The 23,661-nt window shown below is 41.4% G+C and overlaps 1 protein-coding gene across 1 annotated transcript in view; it reads left to right on the top strand.

Annotated features, from left to right (window-relative positions):
* The first annotated feature begins 33 nt into the window (after positions 1-33).
* The window catches only part of CHRNA6 (cholinergic receptor nicotinic alpha 6 subunit), a 32,927-nt gene continuing 9,299 nt past the window's right edge, over positions 34-23,661 (top strand). Inside the window, exon 1 of the mRNA XM_021547979.4 lies at positions 34-21,690. Coding sequence (XP_021403654.3) covers positions 21,378-21,690 — 313 coding nt within the window. The 5' untranslated portion in view covers positions 34-21,377. The remainder of the gene's footprint in view (positions 21,691-23,661) is intronic.

Below are 23,661 nucleotides of genomic sequence, written 5' to 3'. Positions count from 1 at the left end.
CGGGGGCGGTGCGCGCCGCCGCGCCGGGCCCGGCAGGGCCGCGCTGGCGGGAGCGGAACCGCCCTCATTGCCCCGGAACAGCGCAGGGGCAGGGCGGGAGCTGCGTCCGCCGGCTACGTGTAAAAGAGTTGATTGATGGCGGAGTGCCGGGGGGAGAGTGTGGTCTCGGCCGCCTCCAAATCGGCGTGGGCAGCTGCCCCTCTGCTCCCCTCCCGGAGCGCTGCATCCGGTCTGGGATCCGCCACAGGAAGGACGTGGACTTGTTGGAGCAAGTCGGGAAAGGGCCGTGAAGTTTACAAGCTTTCCCCTGCAAAGACAGGCTAAGAAAGTTGTGGCTGTTCAGTCCTAGAGAACAACGGATGCAAATTGAAACAGGAGAAGCGTGGGTTAGTTGTTGGGAAGAAGTTCTTTACTGTGGAGGTGGGGAGATGCTGGAACAGGTTGCCCATGGAGGTTGTGGATGCCTCCTGGCACTGTTCAAAGCCAGGCTGGACAAGGTCTTGAGCAACCCAGTCTAGTGGGATGTGTCCCTGCCCATGGCAGGGGGATGTTTGGACTAGATGACCCTGAAAGTCCCTTCCAACCCTTAACATTCTGTGATTCTATGAAGGGCTTTAAATGTGCTATATCACACACAGCCTGCAGCTTGGATCTGTAAATACTTCTTTGTTACCTAGAACCTGCATAAGGTATGACTTGTCTTCAGGATCATTCTCGTTTGCCTGTTGTGCCTTCAGGAATCTTGTCAAGCCTTCCAGGCAGGGAATCTGGTTCTATGCCGCTAGCTGCACCCTGAGCTGGGGCACAGCTGCCTTTGGGTGCATGCTGCTGTCTGGGCTTCGGTGAAGGCTGATGGCATTTGCCGATTGGAAAGGGTGATCCATGAGAGGAGGACCTTGCACCCACTTGACAACCAAACACCATACTGTGATTTTTTGCTTATTAACACCAACCCTACACCTCTGTGTCTGTAAGTGGGGAAGATTCATTGTGGGGCCAGCACAAGATGCCAACTGTCTGAACACCTAGCTTTGATGGACGTAGAAACCATCCCTTGCAGAGGAAACAGCAGCTCCGTCCCCAGTCAAAGACTTGGAAAAAATTTCAGCAGAAAGTTGTTTTCAAGGGAGAAATCCCCTGAAGCCCATAGGTACTACCACAGACCATTCCTTTTGACATCAGGAAGGCTTGACCCTTGGAGACCAAGCTGACTTTTCCTCAGACACTGCTAAAACAGATCCGTTGCATTCAGTTTGGCTGATTTCAAAGTTCAATCTGGAAGACAGAGTGTCAAACCAATGCAATGCAGTTTTTGGCCAGGAAGCTTTGGCTGTCCTCAGGCATGTTGTAAAAAGTCCTGAAACACCACAAGGCCATGGGTGTAAAATGGTGCTGTGTTGACATTTTAGAGAAGTCTCTCTCAGAGCTCCAGGAAAGTCTCTTCCCAGGGAGTCTGACAAGAACATGACCTCCAGAACATTTCCAGGAAGATCCTTCTCAGAGATTGGGGTAGGGGCTAAAGAGAACATCCCCCTTGTTTTCTATAACTTATCCCAAGGCATGGGCAAGTGCTGCATGTAGCATACTGGCCACACCAGGCCTGAACTTGGGTGACAAAAGAGAAGTAAAACCCCTGCTAATAGCTCCATCACCCATAGGTTTCTCTTCCATGTCTAACAAAGCAGCTAACAAGGTTTTTAAGGTACTTCTGAAGAGCTGCAATTGCCTGCAGGAAATATTTTCTGCTCACCACGGCTGCTCTGGTGCCTCTTGTCAGAGAAAGAAAATCCATCAGAATTATCTGCACCCTATGAAGGAGCCCAATACACCTCTGTTCCTAAAACATCTGAGGGCTGCTGCAGGGAGAGCAGATGGGAGCATATGGTTTGCCTTTTCTCAATCACAGTAGTTGACTGAATCAGCGTGTTCTGGCAGTATTTGCAGGTCAGATGCCAGGCTACACTGGTGAAACTCCCTTGTCTGCTCTGCAGTCTTCCCCGTCCTCAACTTCCATGGGCAGCAAAAATGCCAAGATTACCTCAAATTACTTCCAACACACAGTTTGCTGGGTTTAAAAATCTGATTCATAGCTAAACCCATATGCTTAGGTGTCTATGAGCATGGTTCTACAAACAATCAAGCAGAGCCATGATAAAAACCTCGGTCAAGGTGACTAAGTGAAAAAGGTTTCTCTTTTTCCTTTGACTTTCTGCTACTCCAAGGGCTGGGAAGTGTCCAGCAGCAGTTTTTCTATGTAGCATTTTACAGTGAGGTTTCCCACAGCTGGCCCTCCCATCCAAAGTACTCTGGGGATTTTACCACGGCCTTCTCCCATCTCCCTGCAAAGACTGAGTGAGAGCTCTTCCTGTACTGAGGCATTCCTGAGGAGGCACACGGGCATGGGGAATGGGAAGCAGCATTGTTCACTGGCCCTTTCCAGTATATTGAGTTTGACCCTTCCCAGCTGCCTGGCCAGCTTAAAATCCTCCAGTGTCTCAGACTGGGGAGATGAGAGATGTAAAACCTGTTACTCCCAAACCAAGTCATTCCTCTGAGAAAGAGTGCTTAAGGGATTTAGTCCCAACAGCTCTCCCAGCAGCATCCCTGCAGATGTTCTGAGAGCACAGACATTCCAGGCTCCTTTAGACACATCAAGGAGCTAGTAACTTCCTGCTGCAATTTCTTTCTTTGTGAAGAGGTACCTGCACAATGCACAGAAAATTTGGGTGTACGTGTTGAGGGCGTGTCCATGTGTCTGTGTGAGTTATGAATGTGTGTGTGTGCTTTTCTGTTCAGATGCCTCCAGCTAATTTAGTACTTAATTGAATTATAAACTTGGCTTCAAAGAACATCCCTGAATATGCCAAGATGGCTTTGTCACACTGCCATCTCATGCCACATGGCAGGAATAAGACTTTTGCTGTAGCATATGGAACCTGAAGCCTAGAAAATCATCTGGAATTCTCTGGATATTTTTGTAATAACTAACTACTGTTATAATTAACTAATTCTTGGTGAGGCCTTCCAAGGTTTATGATAGCCTTTGCTGCTTGGATGACTTCACATTCCCACATGGTTGCAGCTGGTCTTTGGACAGATAGACTTGGCTGAATGGTCTCAACTTTCGTGTTACATCTAATCCAGTCTAACCAGGATTTCTGTCCTGCTCTTCTTCCCTGTAAGATGCAGAGACATGACACCGTGTAGCCTGGTAGTCCACAACAGAAGAAGCACAGGGACAGAGGCAGGAGGGAATGAGACCAGCCCTGACTGAACTGCCTGCTGGTAGACTGGAGAAGGCATAGTGTGAAATTGTGCTCCAACTCCTGGATCTTCGTGGCTTCCATAGCATGGTTGGCCTTGTACAATCTAACTCTGAACTGGTGCTGTTTCTTGCAGGAGTCTGGCAGTTCTATATGCCCATCTCAATCACGAAACTGCCACTGCATTCATGTCTCTGCAACATACTAAAGGTATCAGACATCCATATCTCACATCAGGATTCTTATCAGCAACACAGTATGAATCTTAGTTCTGCTTTTCTTATGGATGGCTTGTTTACAAATCTCAGCTTATGATGATGTTGCAGCTTTTACCCATGATCTGGTGGGCTTTGTGATCCCCAAGATTTCCTTCTTCCCCAGTTTATTTCCAGCCTTTGGGATGAGTAGTTGAACTGGATGTGGCCTGCAGCTATCTGTTGCCTTTACCCTGAGTGGGACAGTGCTATGCTGCCTCAAGATATGCAGTACCTCTAGCACTAGAAAAAACATTTAAAAGCTTGAAGATGCCTGGGACATATCATGCTAGAGCTGTATGGAATTATTGAGGGTTGGTGATTTGTATAGGAGAGAACAGGGTGCATAACTCTGCTGTAGGGTGGGATGTGCTGTTTCCTCCCAAGAGCTTCCAATTTTTTAGTTTCTGCTTCTTTCCTGGTGTGACGCCATAAATTTTTTTCCATCTCCCACTTTCGGTCTAGATACAATTCTGACAAGTTCAGAAGTGGACTTTCCAGACTTCATAGCTAAGATGGATGTGTTCTGTGCCCTGAGGAGACCAACTGCTGGTGTACAACACAGTCTGGGTTGATGCAAACAGACTCAGAGTGATGAAAATACTTCTCAGCTCTTTACAAGTGCTTTCTTCTTCATTACTTAGTTTACCTAAGAGTTGTGTAGGAAGTCTTGATATCACCTCTGCTGAATACAACAAATTTAACAAGTATTATGTGAATGCTTGAAATTCTAGACACCGTCCATGTGCATATCTCTAATATCCCAAAACTGGCTATATTCAAGACTGGAATTTGACATGTCCTTGCCTTTGTGATACCTGAGTATATTTCATCCAATGCATGTGGCCTAGGGTTGTTTGTTAAATGCTCTCTTATTTTTACAGGGACATGGACCTTATCATCTAGATGTCACCTTCTTTTCCACCATGATTGAGCATGACTTAAGGGGGTTGTTTTGCTACAGTTCACCACTGTACAACTATTTTTGACAATAGATGTAACCTGGTACATCTAATTCTGTCATTATGACTCTTAGGCTGAGGGCTTCACATCAGCCTGACAGTGTGTTGTCTCAGGGCTTGTCTTGGCCCAAGATTGTTTTAGCTGTGGTAAGGGCTGTTTGATAGTTGTGTGATTGCTTCCTAAATTTTTTCAGCTTAGCTCTGTGAATAATATCCAGGGTAAAATGTGACAGGCCTCAGCAAGGGCCAGCTTATCCCCGAGGAAACTGGCATCCTCATCAGCACCCTCGTTCACGGCTTCTGAACTGAGAAGCAAGGCAGGTGCTCACAAATGTGACCAGCCCAGAGTCCAGGTCATTAAATTGTACCAGGCAAGTATTGTGACAGGACAACTGTGGGGCCGAACTGGGAAGTCAGTTATGAATCAGAGTCTAGATTAAAGGTCTGTGGCCAGGTGTAGGCAGTGCTGAGATTAGCAGTTATGCAAGATAGCTTGGGTAAGTTGAAGCCTCTCTGAAATGGGGCTCCTGGACTGAAAGGGGAAAGTTGTGTTGCAAACAATGACAATATTTAATTTTCACAGATAGAACGGACTACTGTAAAGATGCAGTGTTCTTCCTATGCTGGGTTAAGTACCAGTTCCTCCACTCAGGGGGACTGGGATGTTGAGCCTGAGCTAGTATGTATTCCATCTGCACTTAACTTGGTGGGGAAATAAATCTGAAATATTTTACTGCCAATTATAAAATTCTGGATTCGCTCCACTGTCCCTGAGGAAAGAGGAACACTATGGCTGAGTGTCAAAGATGAGATGGGAACAGCTGAAAGCAAAACAGATTTTATTAACAAGACATCTAAAATAGCCCCAAATGGGACTCAGGCAACCACACTACAATGACCAAGAGACTACATTTGATGAAAAAATTGGCGTTCCAAAGACTCAATGTGATACCCATTTCCTGCCTGGGGAGAGCTTGTGTCCTCCCTGACCTTAGGACTCAGAAGGACAATGGTGAGCTAAACTTAAGGACAGAGAAAAGAGATAGATAGCAGGAATTTAATATGTATCAGTCTCACTCTTATTTTCAGTGTTGATTTTACCAAAACTATACCAAAGATAGACTAACATAAATTCTGAGCTCCATGTATAATTTGTATTCCCTTCTGCCCATAGCAAAATTTATTTTAGAATGTAGGAAGAGTGTTGTAGAGCTACCAGAGAGAATGTCATTGATGTTAATGGCAGGCACATCTGTTATGACTGGAGTCAGGTAGAAGAGAGACATCACTATGTTGGTTAGCTGAGGATGCATCCTTCTAACAAGTCACCTTCTCTCCTCAGCTCCCTCTTTGGCTGCATTTAGCTCCTCAGGATAAAAATTACCATGTATTTGTGTGGCACCTCACATAGTCATTTCTCTTGCAATTCCTTTAGGTCCCTTGGTGGAATGAGGATTTGCATATATTTACCTATGGCCAGAGCATGTTCCGCCACTTGCTTTGAGGAAGAGAGGCTGAGTGTGGAGGAAAGAACAGATTTATCCCTCAAACTTCAACAATCTTTGGTATTGTCTTTGCTCCTAGAACTGACATCAGTACACAGGGTGGACAGAGCATGGGCAGTTGATTTCCACAGCTTGATCTGCCAAGCTCATTTGAAAAGAAGTCAGGGTAGACAGCATCAGCTGCTCTTCCCTTGTTTATCCAGGTCTTTGTTTCATTGTTGGAAGGCAGTCAGGTGGTCAAGCATGGTTTCCCTTTAGTGAATCCAGGCTGACTACTCCTGACCACCTTCTTGTCATCCATATGGATGGCCTCATTTCAGAATGAGGTGCTCCATCATCTTTCCAGAGACTGAGGTAAGACTGTCTGGCCAGTAGTTCCCTGGGTCCTTATTCTTGCTCTTTTTGAAGGTAGGGTGAGATTTTCTGTCTTCCAGTCCTCAGGCACCTCTCCTGACCATCATGGCTTCTCAAAGATCTGGGGTATCATTGTAGGAGAAGATCCCACTGCAACTCTCTGATACCTTATGTGCACTGGGTGTTGATGAGAAGGGGTGGTGGATCTATTTTATCCACTGTCAGCACCTTTCTTCTGCATGGTTGGGAATAGCTGAAGACCAGAAGGTAAAGTTTCAAATTCTGTGGTTCAGCAGTGCCAGTCTGCTACCACACAGAGAGCATTAACAAGTGGATCTTTCTAGCACTGAATTACACTTCACAGTACTAAACAAGTGGAGGTTGTGATCAGCCACTGGTAGCTTGGCATCTGTGGTTACAGTTTCCAGGTACTCATTTGCCATAATGCTCTGTAAACAGAATCCAATAATTTTTTTTTTTTTGTGGATTAGAATTAAAGTACTCTATATTTGGTCTGAAAGGAAGTTTTGGAAATCTGTGATGCTGGTTGTGCTAATACAAAGGATGACTCATGGATGGAACCTTAGGTTCATGTTAGATGCCAGTCAACAATTAATAAATACACGTTTGGAAGTCTGCCCCCAAAATGGAAAGGCAATGATGTACATATCCTCACTTGTTTGTTCCACAGGACTTGGATTTTAACTGATGTTTTGTGTGGACCGTGGAGAGGCAGAGGCAAAAATAATAACAAATCAAAGAGTCCTCAAGAAAAATCAGAATAGCCACTCTATGAGTCCTCTGGAAAGCTTACATTGGCACTTTTGTCTAAACAAGTCAACCCAGATGTACTCAGTTAAAAATATATCTCCTTTACAAAGCTATTTGCCTCTTTGACACCAAGTGTAGCCATAATTTCTGTGTTAGACTTCCTGTGGCTATCACATGAATTTATGAGTCAACACATTAGAAGCTTTTCCAGCTATTAACGATGTCAATAACTGAGAATATAAGTACTCCACAGCACTATGCTTGTGAAGCAAGCAAGGAAAACTAAAGGCAATGGGCACTACCCCTTTCAAAACAAGCAATAAAGATGCTTTCCTCTGCCTTCTTATCTTTATTGCTTTTAACCAGTCAACCAAAGTTCAAAAATAAATGCTCTTTCATTCTACCATTGCTACAGCTAACCTGTGGTTTGTCTCTAATGCTTTTTATGTCTATCTCATATAAGTCCTAATTAATGTTTAATTTCTCACTAAAGTCTTCCATTAAGGATTCACTTTATTTCTGGGAGGCATGAGGCCATCACAACTAACATGTATCATTTGTTTGACAGTTTTATGGTTCAGCTGGAACAATTTGCAGAGCTGTCCATCAGTACCTTCCCTGTAGCTTTGGAGCCTTTCTATTTTAGTCATGAACTGCAGAACAGAGAAGAGTAACAGGCCACTAAGTGATACTTAGAAACTGAAGGAATAAAGTTCAGAAAAGCCACTGGAAATATTTTGCCTAATAATTCATTAAGTTGTTCTAGTTGTTTTGCAAGGTTTAATGCTAGTACATTAGAAGAGGAGCTTCAGAGATATCTTCTCAGCAGTGCAAGACTTGCAATATTTTTGTTTCATGGGTTTATATACACAGTTCTCTCCATAAAGAAGTCACACTGTCAGTTCCCTGAAGCTGTAGAGGGGATGACAGATACCTTTGCTGTCTTAGCATGGCCTTGGCAGTGCACTGTGAAATGCTGGCAAAAGCCCTTCTGTGCTCTTCCAGTGTTTGGGCATCATCTGGTAAGGCACAAGAAGGTAGAAAGGAAGAGATGTCAGCAACTTCAGCTGTTGAGCAGCTCTGCAGGTGCATTGCCTTGCAGGACCAGAACAAATTTATGCCCTAAGCCCTCCAGAGTTGGTCAATCTCAAGCTGTCTGTGATATGGCTGTGTATCTCCTTTAGGTACCTGCATATAAGTCTTTGGCATATATCCTCCCCTGCACTATCTGTTTTAGACTCATAACAGACCTTGTATCTTGAGAGATTTACCTGTGGTCACAGCTGTACATGAGCCATTAATGAATGGTGATGGTTTGTGATAACATTCCCATTTCATTGTCATTCCAAATGATAGTACAGAATATTCATGGACAGCATTTCTTACAGCTTCCCCATGAAACCCATTCTTCTACAGGAGCAATGACCAGTCACAGAGCAACAGCCTCTTGACAGCTGCTTCACCATTTTATACAGTGCTCTCTACAGGCTTTTTGTAATGGCAGGAGTCTGCTAAAGCACACAGCACTATCATGTGAGGTTTGCACCTCAGGCTTATAGCCACGCTTAGCCTGATGCACAGTGAGAAAACAAGAAATTCTGTGGGCACAGTGGTACCCAAACTTAAGTAAGGTGGACTTGATGCATGGCTTGAAAGATTGTTACTGTGCTTGCCCACGGGTTTCCATTCAAGCAGAAGGTGTAGGTTACAATTGTGGGTAGAAATGAATGGGAAATCTTGTGATGTAAGGTTTTCTCATTTGCACAGTGGAGGAGTGGGTGTGTTCATGTTAACTGAGTACTCCTTTTCAGGAAAAGAATGCTTAAAATAATGCATGTTAAAATGGGCTGGGTTTGAAGATCACACAACATATTAAAAGAGAGCACAAGGTCATTCAGCTTCAGGGGTTTGCAGCTGCTTCCCACACGGAACATGTGACTATTTCTGCACAAGTTAGAATTCCCAGTTTTACCTCCTTCTGAAAACGGACTGGTAAATTCACTGAACTGGAGCATAACTGCTTTCCTCTAGAGCCCAAAGCACATTTAGCAACTCATCAGATATGAGCATTGCACACTCATTTGGGATTTTATGGATATGTGCATCTGTACCATTCTATTCTGTGTGCAGCCTAATCTGGACAGACCAGCACTATTGGAGAGATGAGCTTAACACAGTGCATCCATTTCAAGTAGTCCTTGCACTCATCCTTCCCTATCTATTGACATGATTAAAATGTAAATGCATGCACAGACATAAACACATAGATATCTTGTATTTTGCAAACTTCAACCGTACTGATAAAAATCTCTTCACAGTTGTTGGACTTTTTTGGTTGAAGGTGGAAAGATGAAACAAGAGAAACAAAATAGAAATGAATAATGTCTTTGATAGCTACTAATGTAAGAAGGAACAAAGTGGGTACAGGGTAGCAAGGCAGTAAAATTTAGAGGTGTTTATGAGACTGGCTTTGAATTTTAATAGTTTACCCTTCCTAAAACTAACCTTTTTTTTTCAAGAGATCTATCTTCAAAAAAAACCCCACAAATCAGAATTTAGACACAAATTATTTTACCTGAAAAATTTCTGCTGGCCACAGAAGTGGCCAAGAAAAACAAGATGCTCTTTGCAAAAAATGTGTTTCATTTAATTTTTTTGCCTTCTTGCAAACTTTGACCTCTTCTGAATTACAAGGCTTCTAGCCATCTCTAAACAAGGGGATCCTGTTAGCTGAGCCAGCAACACTTTAGTTCCAGCAGATGTTAGCTGTTATTGCTGTTCACTTCTCATGGGTCTGCTCAGGGAATTTCACCTTTGTCAAGCTGCAGTTCATTGGCAACATAAAATACGTCAGGCAATCACTGACACATTCTTGCTTGTCTTGGTGCTGATGTTTGGCATGGCACCAACACACTGTGATGCCCAGTTGACACGGTGTGTCAGTTTTTCATCTTCACCATGTCTTCCCCTTGTTGTTTGCATTTGTGGCCCTAGAACATTTTTAACTGAATTTGCACCCTGAATCCAGGGGGTGTCATGCCAATTTACATTTACCTTCTTCACCTCTGATTCAAAACTGCTGCATAATCTGTAGTATAAATGAATGACAGTTGACATTTGCCCTTTTATGCACATTCCATCTCAACACATTGCTGACTTTGTTTATGCCTTAATATTTACATCCCTCCTTAAGTAGGTAATGCAGGATGATTTAAGATGCTTTTAATAATTTTTTACTGGATGCTCTGACAAAAAACAAAGAACAATACTTCGTTACAGCACTCAGCTGCCCAACTCTATTGAGATTGTTTTCATATGTTTTGCACCAATTTTTACTTCATCAGGTACTAGTATAGATGAGTCATGACCTCAAATACCATAGATGTACAATATTATTTGTACAATGCCTTAAGGCATCTGTCATAGAAAGCTGACATGGGACTTGCTGCACAGCCTCTGGAGGCTTGCAAAGGAACTGCCATTTTTTCCTCAATTCATAACCCAATTTTGTCCATAAAAACAAGCAAAATTTTAGACTTACATTATTCATGTTAGTCTACCCTGATTACTATCCGTCTGAATGTCTTCCTTGTTACTGCCTATGTTTCAAATTTTAAAGGGTGTTGGGTGGTACAAGCATTCAGTGAACGGATTCTGTGCCAGTTTCAGAGCCTAGAGAAGATCTGAGATGCAAAACTTTTTTATCTTGTTGTGTCAAATGAAACAATTGGGGGTAAAAGGATGGGATCTAGCTAGCCCAACCTACACCACCCAGAAGGCAGAGTAAACTAGTCCCTGCAGAACAGTCTCTGAGATGTCTCTGTCTGAAGTCTCTGCAGCAGCCCATTTTCTACTGATAACAGAGAAAGCCTTGAAAGGGATGCCTCATTTCTGTATAGCTAGAGCTAGATGAAATGAATCCCCATTAATCAGATTATCTACTTCTGCCTGAAGCAAAGACAGGAATATCTCAGCTCTGCCTAAACCTAAAATTTCATCACAAAGACTGTGGCATTGGCAACAGATCACCAAACACTCCTGGTCTAATCTAAAAGCTGTGTACAAGACTTGAAGCCTTTCCCCAAGGCATCCCCTGGACACTGCCTTTTAGGATAATAGCCAATGGCAATACTTTTGTAACTAAAGCAGATGATGTTTTAAATTAATTTTTCCACTTCCTTCTTCTCTCAGTCACAATGCCCATTATCAGGTTGCTGATATTCCTTCCAAGAGCTTTTTCAAACAGAACACAAAAGAAAAGATGGTTTCTGACCATAATGACATCAGGCTTTCTCTTAGACTTTTTGCCCAGAGGCACAAGAGGTATTGATGGCTCAGCCTGTCCTAGAAACGTCAGAACATATCAGGTTCACAAAGCCATGCATTAAATGAAGTGTACAGGACTCTGTAGCTGTCAGTAATTTAACAAAAATAAAGCTTTGCTATATAAAGAAGAGTCAGTCAACTTTGCTGATGGCCTCCTGCCTCCTTCACTAATACAAAGTTATCCATAAGGAGAGATGGACAAGTCCACTGACCTACCAGAAGCAGAATCTTGCCACCTACTTCTTGTCAACCTAAATGCTTCCATTTGTGCCTCCAGTTACAAAATCACTGTTTTCTTAGGAGGATTGCTCTTCACATAACAGAGGATAGGTGTTACTTTTTTCTTTCTAAATTAACAGAAGATTTGTATTTTAATTCATGATCCATTTTAACTGGAATGGGCTGCTAGTCTCCTTTGGCAGACTTGAAGTGCTCTCCTTCCAGCTACAAACTTAAGCCAGCCCCAAAAAGGTTAAAAAATCTCAGGATCTCCTCAGCTTTGGTCACTTACACAGCAGTGTCTTCATTCTTTATGCTGCTGCTAATTTAAATTCTGTCAGTCCCACAGCAGTCTTTTTCACAGCAAGCTTCATTTGAGAGCCATCAATTAAGTAAATAATTAAGGGGTTCAGAAGTTAGTTTTTAAAATAATTAAAAATATTCTCTGCTAAGAAAACGGATTTTTGTCTGAGCAGTTCTGCTTATAGAAGGATGGCAGCATTTTCTAAGGATAGAAGAGTCCTCTCCCTGTCCCTCATATAAATCAACTGGCAGTTGAAATATTTTTTGGAGGAGATATGCCATGATGAGATTTCATGGAAGATGTCACTTGGCTACTTGCTCTTCTGAGAGTGTTGTATGTCGCTGCAGTCATAGCATGCTTCCCCTCACCAGGAAGTTTAGGTTTGACCAAATACTTTTTTAGTTCATTTTTTTGCAATTTGCCTAAAATTAAAATTTCATGTGAGAATCTGCATGATTTTCTGATAAACTGTGGGAAAGGCTCAGGTAAATAGCTTTGGGCTATTTAAAACAGCACTAAGGCACATCAGCACAATCTGGGCACAAGTTCTATGGTAGAGTGCACACTTAGTTTTAGCACAGAGATAACAAGTTGCTCTTTCAAAGAGATCAAAATTCTTCAGACTCTTGGCTGCAGTTCTTTCTGGAGGGGAAAATGTCCTCTGTGAAGAATTCTGGTGTGAAATCCAAGCACACTTGATGTGCTTTATTGCATGTTAAGGATCTGACATCAGTGCTGCTGTAAATCTCTGTGCTTTGACTGCTTTTCAGGGAGTCTATAGAAAAACATTTACACAATTTCTCAGTTCTGCATGGAATCTTTACATGACTGTTGAGGTCTGACTTAGTTCCTGCCTGTTTCTGTTGTTGATTTTGCTCTAAAATTTTTCAAGATCTTGTGTCTATAATTTTTGTCAGAAGGGCTCCTCCTGACAAATTTCCAGTGAAATCTGATGAAAAAGAGAAGAGACTTATTTTCAGATGAAATTATGACTGTGAATATGTCTCATTGCCCAGAAAGTCTCTTAGTGGTTAGTGCATTAAAGCCCACATTTTCATGTTCAATTTTTGTTGACTTCCTTGATCGCTCAGTGCTTTGGGTGTTCCAGTTGTTCATGTGACCACTGAGCTTCTCCTTTTTCTCTTTGCCTTGCCTCCTGTGCCAGTTTAGAAATTGACACCTCTGAAGATTTTCTGCCTGTCAGTGTATTTGTGTAGAGCTCTTGCAAAGTAAATCTCTTTGACACTGGAACATTTCTGACACTGAAATTTGGTTGCCCATGCGTAACACTGCATCCTCATTTCCCACTGGCATTAAGAAACTCCAGAAACCTTTAGTGATGGATTGGGAAAACAGGCAGAGAGACAAATACTGGATTCAGTCAGACACAAACATTTTTACTACTACTTTGTTGTTCCAGAGTGGTGATATGTTCTTTAGGAGCAAAAAGGGAATAAGCTAAGTTAATAAGAGTAACATTCTCACCTATCACAAGAGATCGACATTGCTCACAAAACCAAGCACAGATAATCCCAAACAAGACTGTTTCTTCAAAATATACAAGACATTAAGGATAAAAGCATCTCAACAGATTCTGAAACTACCAGGATTACTTAAACTTCCAGCCCAAGTTCAAATTGTTTTTCCATTCATTTGCATTCAATAAGGAAAGTTCCCACACAAAATTTTGAGTATGTCTTGAACATATTGAGTCCTTTTTGCAATGTGAAAACATCTTTGCAGTGTCCATAAAATGTTGTAGTATCCTGGGAAATGTTGGAGAGTTAGACATGAAGAATTTTTAAGAGAAACATTAGTAGATCATTTCAATGTTCCAAAATAAGGAGTAAGGACTGAAGTTTTGAGAACTTTCAAACAAAGGTTGCCAACTTTTTTTTGATATGTGTAGAAGCTGTGTCCTTCAACTTTTTCATCACCTAGGAAAGTGTTTCAGATTTCAGGCCAAGGTACCATAGGTATTTTCAAAGGGATATTGATTAGGTTCGTTACAGTGGAAATCTGAGAAGTGAATGGCAGAGTTCTTACAGACATGGATTATTTATCTCATATATTTACAAGTTCTGTCAAATGGCACCTTTTCTTTTTTCTTTCTTTTTTTTTTTTCTTTTTAATTGGATGGGGTGCCTGTTCTGAGCTCCACCTTCAGATTATCAGGACATTGCTAAGGCTTTCCTCCAGCATCAGCAAGGTAAAGTGGTTTACTTCATTATTCAACGTGACAAAACCTTTCCCCTCACCTAGCTTTTCCTAAATTCTATTCTCTGACAGAAGATTAGTGACAGAGGAATGTCAAGTTGCCTGGTCTAGATGTGGTGTATTTCTGAGGTTTTTATCACAGGTAGAATCTGACATTTAATTATATAAATTGAAACAGTGTTCATTACCATGCAGTCAAACATCTGTTATTTCTGCTGTATTTGGATATGTTGGGGCCCAAATATTCCAGGAGCTAAACCTTATATGAGAAGATTTATCTTTCATCTTCAAGCTGGTGTTCTTTCTACTCCAGATTTTAGATGAAAAATAAGACAGGTACTTAATTTATTTCCCATCTGATGGCTTTGTTTTCTATATATGTTGCTAATGGTTGAAGCAAGAATAAAACTGTTCTTTATTTCACCCCTGCTTTCTGCTTAAACAATATTTTTTCATCAGACATTTTTTCATCTACTCAGTTACCCTTCCAAAAGTCAATTTTTAATGAATTTTTAAGAAAGTTAAGTTTCTGTAAATTTGTTGTAAATCAAAAACTGCACTAACCAAACAACTCGAGATTTTTCTCATCTGAAGAAACAACAGACAGACTATATAGCTCATCTGGAAGAAGTCACATGGTTAGACAGCACATATATGTTATTCAATAATCACCATACATACACATAGCTCCTACCTAGATTCTACACATGCTGCTTTGTACCCCTTAGGGATCTAAAAGTCAGCAAGAGGAATGGTCATGGATGTTGAGACACTGGAAGTTTGGAGGGAAGGAGGGAAAAGATGTATAAACAAAAAATAAGGTTCCATTGCTGCACCAGCTCATTGACTAGCCCATTTCTATAATGGCAACTTGGTTCTTCTTTTTCAATTGTTAGGGGATTTTTTTACACACTAATTAGTTTAAAGACTCTTTCCATCACCCCTCCCCCCCCTTTTTTTTTTCCAACCACCAAGTTCTCCATAAATTTTATTATTTCTTTGGAACACACCCACAAATCTCAGTCCACTATAACGGCCTGAGAGTAGTTATTCAGCCAGCATATGACCACAACTGTGAATTGTTGGATCAACAAGAGCACTGTTAGGTGTGCTCTGTACACATGGTGCTTGAGTTACTTCCTCTTTCTGATGGTCTATTATTTCATTAATTTGTAAGGACTAAAACTGGGCATTTTCATCTTAATCCTTTTTAGGCTAAGTGATTTCAGACATTCAGTTTGGAGCTCTTTACTGCAGTCATATTCCCATAATTTCTTAGATCAATCTGGCCCTGTACCTTTTGTTTAATACTCTTACCCTTTCCACGCATCACATTCATTGCTATTGTATTTTCCCTAACAATATTGCTACTATATCCATTATCCTCACTGCAGGGAAAAGACATGAGAAGACCCACACCCCCCACAGTCACTGAATCCAACATTTTCAGGATGTTACATCATAGCATCCCTGTGAGCATTCCCATTTACACTTCTGCTTGATTTTTTTTTTCCCTATTTAAGAAATGCTAAATTTCTTAGAAATAAAATGTTGGCTATACTAGCATCCCTGGAGGTTATGTATAGAATAGTCCCAGTATAGAATTTGGTTGCTTCCATAAGATCCTATTCAAACTTGTGTGGTCTTCATGTTATTTCTGCTATTGAGATTTCTGCTATATGAGATTTCTGCTGTTACAGTTCTGTAGAGCTGCTTCTAAACATTTTGTGATTTCCATCTTGGGATTAAGGAGAAATGGCATCTATAGTGAGGAGCTCAAAAGAAGTACAGAAATATCCAATGCACCTTCCCTATAAATTTCAAAGTATGCTTGCAGCAAAGAAAGGCACTTACATTAGGAAAGTGTAGAAACATGTATATTACATGTTCAAAACCTACTCCCATGAGCTGTTGCTTTAGTAGAGAAGTCTTAAAAAGCTGAACAGAGGTGATTTGTTTGAAGTTTAGTTCCTTGAAATGAATCAGATTTTATCAGTCTATATAATCTCCATCAGGTTACAAGAAGAACTGGTCCAAGCTGAAGGTCAGTGAAGGTAAAAAAAAAAAAGTTATGCTAGTTAGTACAATGGATGCTGCCATCAGTTGACATTTCAGCTTGGATCTTCGTGCTGTACTCTGTTTACTGCATCTCCTTAGCAGACAAGATCATGGGAATAGCCATCCCCATTCATGTGCTTGGCTACTCAGTGTATGATGACTGCCTGACTTGCTGACTGCCCACTTCATAGCTGGGGCAGCAGGGGCAGACTCACAGAGGGGCTGTGGTTCAATCTCTTTAATACAAAAGAAAAATTAAGAAAGGACTTCATCACAAAGCAAGCTACTGAACTGAAGAAATTCTGTGCTCAGTTTGTGGAAATGCCCTAATCAACACAAGCTTCAAAGCCTCTTCCCACACATCATTTAAAATCTGACTAACAAAAAAACAAACAAACAAACAAGCAAGCAAAAACCACACACAAAAAACCAAACAAACAAACAAACAAAAAAAAAAACCACACAAAAAAAATTATGCCTGAAGCATGAGCACATTATTCTGCATGCAGTAGTTGTTGAAGGTCCATCTTCATTCATGTTTCAGATCTGCACACTGAAAGCCATTGTGTCTGGTGGGTCAGGGAGAAAACATTGAGTTGACATATGAGGTTCCAGTACATGAGAGAGGCCAAAGGCCAGGACTTACACATGGATGAGATCCAGGCTTTGCTGCAGGGGGTGTGAACATACTGCTCAGGGTGTGACACTTGGCAAACTGGACTGTACTCACACTTCAGCAGAGGATAGTGTCCTGGAAAGGCTTCTGTGACAGTTGAATGACTTCCAACAAGGCAGTGAAAGTTGGATTCTTCTGATAAATGCTTTATTAGTCTGATTTATTATAGTAATACCAGAAGTTGAAACAAAACACTGGATCCAAACAGCACTCAGGGCTTACACAGATTAATAGTAATCTTTTACCTCTATGAGACCAGAGTTGTCACATTTAAGGCTACTGTCAGTATTGCTTCTATGAAGCTGTAGGAAATTATCCTGTGTGAGGGAGGTGAGAGGTAGAACACAGACCAAGAGCTCATCAGACAATCACTTGTCTGTTGAAGTGGGGGAGAAGGGGTAGGGCTGGGAGAATGCATTTCAGAAACCAAGCAGGAGCAACCAAGAAAAACAGCTGAGAAAGCATCTGGATGATGTCAGATGGGAGAACATAGTGAGCAACAATTTTCTCTGCCTTAGTAACAGATGCACACTTCTTAGTGAAGGATAACTCTGACAACACAAAATAATAGAATTATGGTTTTTGCCTCCAGGTGTAAAAATCTTTGTGACCCTTTTTGCCCAAGTACTTGTGTGAAAAATGTCTCATGGGGAGTCCTAATTTGAGCCCAGTGCTTGCTAAGATCAAATACTTCCCTCAGAGAGTTGTCACAGGTGGCCTCTGCCTCCCTGCCTAATGTCTGCAAAGCCTTGAATGGTTGAAAAGTCTGCTTTATTTCTACAGTCAACTGTCTTGAAAGATATGGAAAATGATGGTATCCAAATGTCACGAATCAGAACAGAACATTTTAAGGTAAAATATCCGTGTTCACATGCTGATGAATTGCCCATGCATTCCATTGCCCATGGAAAAAGCACTAGTCCATATAAACTTTACAAACTAAACAATTCCTTCATCACTCAGAACATAAGGAGCTTCATGTTCCAGCCTTTAGAGATTGTCCTTCAATTGCCTGCTCAGTTTAAGTACCTGCCTTTCTCAGAAATCTCCCCTGTGAGCTTAAGCAAGTTTGCTGTTTACCTTAATTTAGCTAATGCACAAGATATCCAAGCCTGATTACAGAACTGTCAGCCAGGTGGCAGGACTTGACTGATTCTTTCACTGTTCCATTACAGTTTTGTTCTGCTGGCATCCCTTTCCACTAGCAGTAGGTTCCCATGCCAGAGGAAGCACTGTGTGTGAATATGCAAAGAGGACCAAGCTCTGGATGAGCTGGTTGATTTGCTAATAACTGTCTGCTTACAAAAGCAGTAAGAAGCAGAGTAGACATAAAATTAAATGCTGCTGAGATTTCACTCAGCTGTTTCAGGGCAGGTGTCACAAGTAAATGTTTAGGTAGACCTGAGCAAGAAGCCAGTGAGAAGTGGCTCAGAGCCCCACAGTGCTTCCAGAGCAGGAAAGGGTGGAAAGTGCCCTTAGTGCAAACTCACTTGGCTGGTGGTAGTTAGCAAAGAGTTGACAGACTGTGAACTTCTCCACTGGATGCAGGGGCTTCTCAGCAGATGATCAGGACATTAGTACCTCATGATGGAAAAGGTGTTTGTCACAGAGCTTGTAACTGGTGTTTGTAACTGTCCTATTTCAGATTAATCTATTGCATTGTCAAATCCTTAAAAAATACTCAGATACAGCTTTCCAAAAAAGGACTGCTTGGCTCTAGAGGAAGTAATCAGCCATTCAAACCTGAGCCTGGCTCCAAGTGGATGTGCCATTAGGATTGCAAATAGCACCAGGGAGCATGCCTTCAGCTTCTGGGTGTATAGGCAACCCTCCAAATGGGTCCTCTCACTGTTGGTCTTTATTTCACTGTCAATATCATGCAGTTTTTACATCAAGTTCCAGTTAAGAAGTGCATCTATGTCCTAGAAACCTTTTTGGTGTGCAGATTTTGTCCATCCCTGCAACTTGCTTGCCCTCTTTTTCCTGAGCACCTTACCTGGAGAAAATAAATTAGAGGGGTTTTTTTCTGAGTGAATATCTGCTTAGGGCTAAAAAAGGGCTAAATCAACCTAAATCAGCCTCTTCTTCCATGCCTAGAGGGCGAAAAATGAAAGTCTGTCAATATATGCTTTTCTGTTTGAGCCTAGCATTTTGACGCCTCTTTTGGCCAGTTCGTATTAGATTAAATTAGGTATCTCTCCAAGCAGCAGTGATTCACAACTTTTTGCTCTGCTTCCAGCTGGCATCCTTGTGCTGAGGCAGTACATCAGCTCGTCTCTCTGCATTTTCCATCTGGATGCCTCATCAGCCACTTGCCATGGCTCGGTTTGACCTTTACCTTCCTCTTCAGCCTTTCCCAAAGGCAGCACCCACTCCAGCAGCGTCTCAGCAGCACAATTTCTCCTGGCATCTGCTCCCTGAATGACTGGTATTGCCTCCAAATTCAGCCTGCTTCCCAATCCCTTGCTCCCCAAAACACAACAGTTCTTCCCCTCAAGTGAGGCAGCAAGGATCATCTTTGCCAGCTGTCCTTGCACAGCTCTCCTTCTCTCTGGAGGGGAAGGACACCCATTGCCCTCACCTCTGAAGACCATTCAGTCTGCAGACATGCATGTGCTGATCTGTTAACTTCTCCCACCTGATTCCCTGGCCTGTTACATTTTTTTGGAAAGAACAATAAGTTTGAAAATGACAAAAGATTTTAAATTGGGGTGAATTTGTTTTCAAATTGTATCTATCTTACCATATGTCATCCTTCTAGAAGGACTGGACTTTAACAGGAGTGCATGTGCCATGACTGCAGCCAGCCACATGGCTGTGTAATTCTGTTAGCTACAGTTCACCACAGGCACATCAATTCAAGAAGAAACTGTGAACTTCACTTGGTAAGTTAATGGGCCTGGACGGTTAACATCATTCTAATTAACATTGTAACTTGGGAAAATCTGGCATAAAGCAGATTTTTTTGTAGTCTTTCTTTTTTTTTCTTAGGAAAATGTTGGTAAAATGGAAGTTTAAAATACAATTCACCATGCTGAAACCCACTTTTTCGTCTTAAAATTATTTTCAAGGAGGATCTATATCGAACTTCAGTTTAGAGATGCCTCATAGCCATGTCTTGTGGTCTGTACTTACACTGCTGCTTTTGAGAGGGCAGAATTACTCCCAGACTTCCAAACACTCATAGTTTTGTTTCTTTTGGTTTCTCATCTCTCTGCAGAAGGCTCCCTCTCTCTAATGAGCTCTGGAGTAAGGCTGGTGCTTGTAATCCTTCAAGATTTACTTTTCATCCCTCAAACCTTGTCATGGGCAACCACTTCAGGGATTCACATGGGTCCACTTCAGGGATCTTCTTTCAGCTCATTCCTAAGTGTTTATCTTCCAGACAGTCCTCTTCCTTTCTATCCATACTTCGACAATTTGTATAAATGACAAACTACTTTCTTATTCTGCACTGCAGCTTGGCCTCTGTGTTTTATAGTATGAAGAGCATCCTTTTTTCATTTTCTGGCCCTTTTTTTTTCCTTCTCTCTACACTTACACAACAATGTAAGTGCCTGAAAATGCAGCAGCATTTCTGTTTTGATCAAATCATTCACCCAGTCGCTCAGACTTGTTAATGCTGGATTGAGCACACATAAAGGAGATTCCCTGTCTGAGCTGCTTTCTGGGAGGTTGGATGGCACCAAGTAACCTGTGGTGCCTTCCACCCCACTGAAGCTAAACAGGACTCTGAGTTTTTCAGATCCTTTTCCTACAGATTCTTTTCAGGTGTTCCTGTTGCAAGGACATGTATACTGAACACCTGAGAAGGGAACATGCATCAACCTCTAAAGGATTTGTGATCAGTTTTTTTTTTTAACATCTGTGATTAAGAGTAACACTGTGTTGCAGAGAACTTGGCCTGTAACAGCATCTGGTGGTGTTTTTTTCCTTTATTCTGCTCCTCTATTTGCACACTAGCATACTGGCACAGGAGACTGCATACACGAGGCAAAAAAGGAGAATTGATGTTGTAAACTGACTTGACTGTCAGGAAAGAACTCAGCATGCTTAGTTGCTCCTGTCAGATGGCAATAATAAGTCTACTTGCCTTGGATTCATTCACTGAGAATACTGTCAAACAATTCTATTACTTGATGTTGCGCTTATTTCAAGGTTCATATGGCTTCTGATAGACTAAAACCATGTAACATCCATTTCCATCACCTGAAGAATCAGTCCTCAGCCAAGAAACTGTTTCACCTCAGCATATTCTGATGGACTCACTCAGGTGATCACCGGGCAACAGCTAAAGCAGCTGCTTCAGCACGATGAGAACCCTTAACCCTTGGGCGAGGGGCTGAGTGAGTGCTCCCCCTGCTCCATGATGGCAGTCCTGTGTCTTGCCTTCCCTCTCTCTTCTGCACTCCTGCACACTCCCCGAGGCAGGGGTGCGGGTGACTGGAGATGTGAAGTCACCTGATAGATGCTGCCTGTCTCCCTTCGCTCTGCACGGCACAAGCTCTCCTTGCCCAGTGGTAGTGAAAGCAACTCTGCAAGGCTTCTCTCTGCTCAGCAGGCTGCAGAGTTTGCTGCAGATGCAAAACAAATCCATCCTGCTACTGCCTACTTACCATCAGGAGGGTTTTATGTCTTCTTGCCTCTTGTTCCTTCCCCCAAATCTCTGTTCTCCAAAGGAAGCTCTGTGCTGCTGCTAGAGATGCATCCTGAGACACGGCTTTGTTGGTGTTGCCCTCCCTTCTGTGTGTGGGCATTCCTGTTCACATCCTTGCTTAAAGGTAGGCTCTCTTTGATACCAGTTTCTAGAATATTTTCTAGTTACTTTCTCTGCTTCTGTTTTCTTAAATGGATTCAATGTGAAGCTTCTACCAGCTATTTCTATCCTGAAATCTGTAACATTTCAACAGTATTTGAAAAGAGCTAAAGCAATAATAGTTTTCCAATGTAGAACTCTATTTTTGTTTGCTAACTAATGGAAGAAATGTTTCTAGAAAACAATAGAAATGGATAAGGGTTCCTAGTAGTTTCATTTGGTACTTGAATTTGCAACTACTTAAATAATGCAAGCTATGGATGTGCATGGTCAGTACTCACGCTTTCAAAAGTGAAAACTTTATCTATTGTTGTTCACTACTGTTTATGATCTGTGTTTTAAATATGCTGCAGTCATTTCTGTTCACAACTCTCACAGAGTTTAGCAGGAATTTTTGCTTTTAGTCTTACTTCTGCAGTTGACCAAGATGTGTATTAAATATACTACTTGTGTTAGCAAGGCATAAAAAACTCTCTTAAAACAGCACCATGGGATAAAACCTAAATATGTCTGGTTTTGTTACTTTATTTTAAAATATGTGTCTATTAAGAAGCCAGTGGGGAAATTTCAAATGAAACATGATTTTAGACGCATTTACTTTAGTCATGAGACTTCATGTTCCCACAGTAGTGTACTTCTAATCACAGTGCAATGGGTGGTGACAATGAAATCTGAAAAGAAAAATTTTAGTTCTGTTTTGAATGAAACAATACATGATATAAAAGAATCCAAACTTCATGACACATTCATGTGTCTTCTCTGAATGATGCAGAAACGATGTAATAAAACATCAAGTTTTCAATTTTTTACTAGAGTTTTCTTTCCATACATGTAAGTGACCAATAGCCAACATTTCATCTTGCAGTCATTATAATCCCCTGCAATTTCAGGATGCTTTGTATCACCTTAGAGGTGAAATATCTTTTTCAAGAACAGGGGAAGGACAGTGTAATCATGAAAATGCAGCATGCTGAGACCAAGTGTCTCCCTGCAGGACATCTGCACATCCACAGGCCCGTGTGTCACTGAAGGGTATGTAAATTGCAAATTTATGTGCCAGAGACCATGCTGCCTGCCACAAATACCTTCTATGTTTAATATTTGCAATTATAAAGGCTTATCATGGTTACTTGCCTCATGTGTTCTAGTGCAATCTGGGGCTAATACAAAAGACTTATGACAATGAGTCTGAAAACAAATTTTTCCTCAATTGTATCAGTAATATCTTTGGGATCACCACATAGCTTTAATAACATATCAGTGCACAGCATGAGATGGAAATTCTAAATCTTGAGCTTATAAAGTATTTTTATTTTAGGTGCTGAATTACAGTAATATATTGTAATAGCAAAGTTATTCAAGAAAATTGTTCTTCTGAGCTGTTGTTGCCAGAGGCAACAAAACTTAGTATTTTCTTTTTGAAATCAAAGTGTATAGCCTTTACCACTGTGAAAATAACTTTCAGGTTTGGATTATGTGTAACAGGTTAGGAGCATTCTTCTTAACTCTGCAGTGAGTCAGCTCAGTACCTGTCACATACCTTGTTTCTTCTATGCCATCTGTTCTGTTCTTCATTAATGAGGGATTACAGCTGTGATCTGCTTGTTCCCAAAGAACAGTTCTGTATTACATAGATGCATGCTATTCTATAAGAAATGTTAATATTTCCACTTTTTTCTTGTTCATAGAACTTAATAAATGAACTTTCTGCAAATAAAAATTGTGCTATCTAAAGAGTGGAAATAGCAATCACGAGGATAAAATGTAGTCATAATGTTTAAAATTAGGAGGCATCATTGTAGTCCCCTAATCACCTGATAGAGATTTTGATACAGTAGTTTCAGCCTCAAGCTTTTACTTTCTGAGTAGCTATGCTTTTCATAAACACCCTGTTTTAACAGGAAGACTCACAAAGATTAAACCCGTCACATTTCTA

This window comes from Lonchura striata, chromosome Z (genome assembly GCF_050655825.1).
Source record: "Lonchura striata isolate lonStrDom1 chromosome Z, ASM5065582v1, whole genome shotgun sequence".
NCBI lineage: Eukaryota > Metazoa > Chordata > Aves > Passeriformes > Estrildidae > Lonchura > Lonchura striata.
This window is presented reverse-complemented; position numbering and strand designations above follow the sequence as displayed.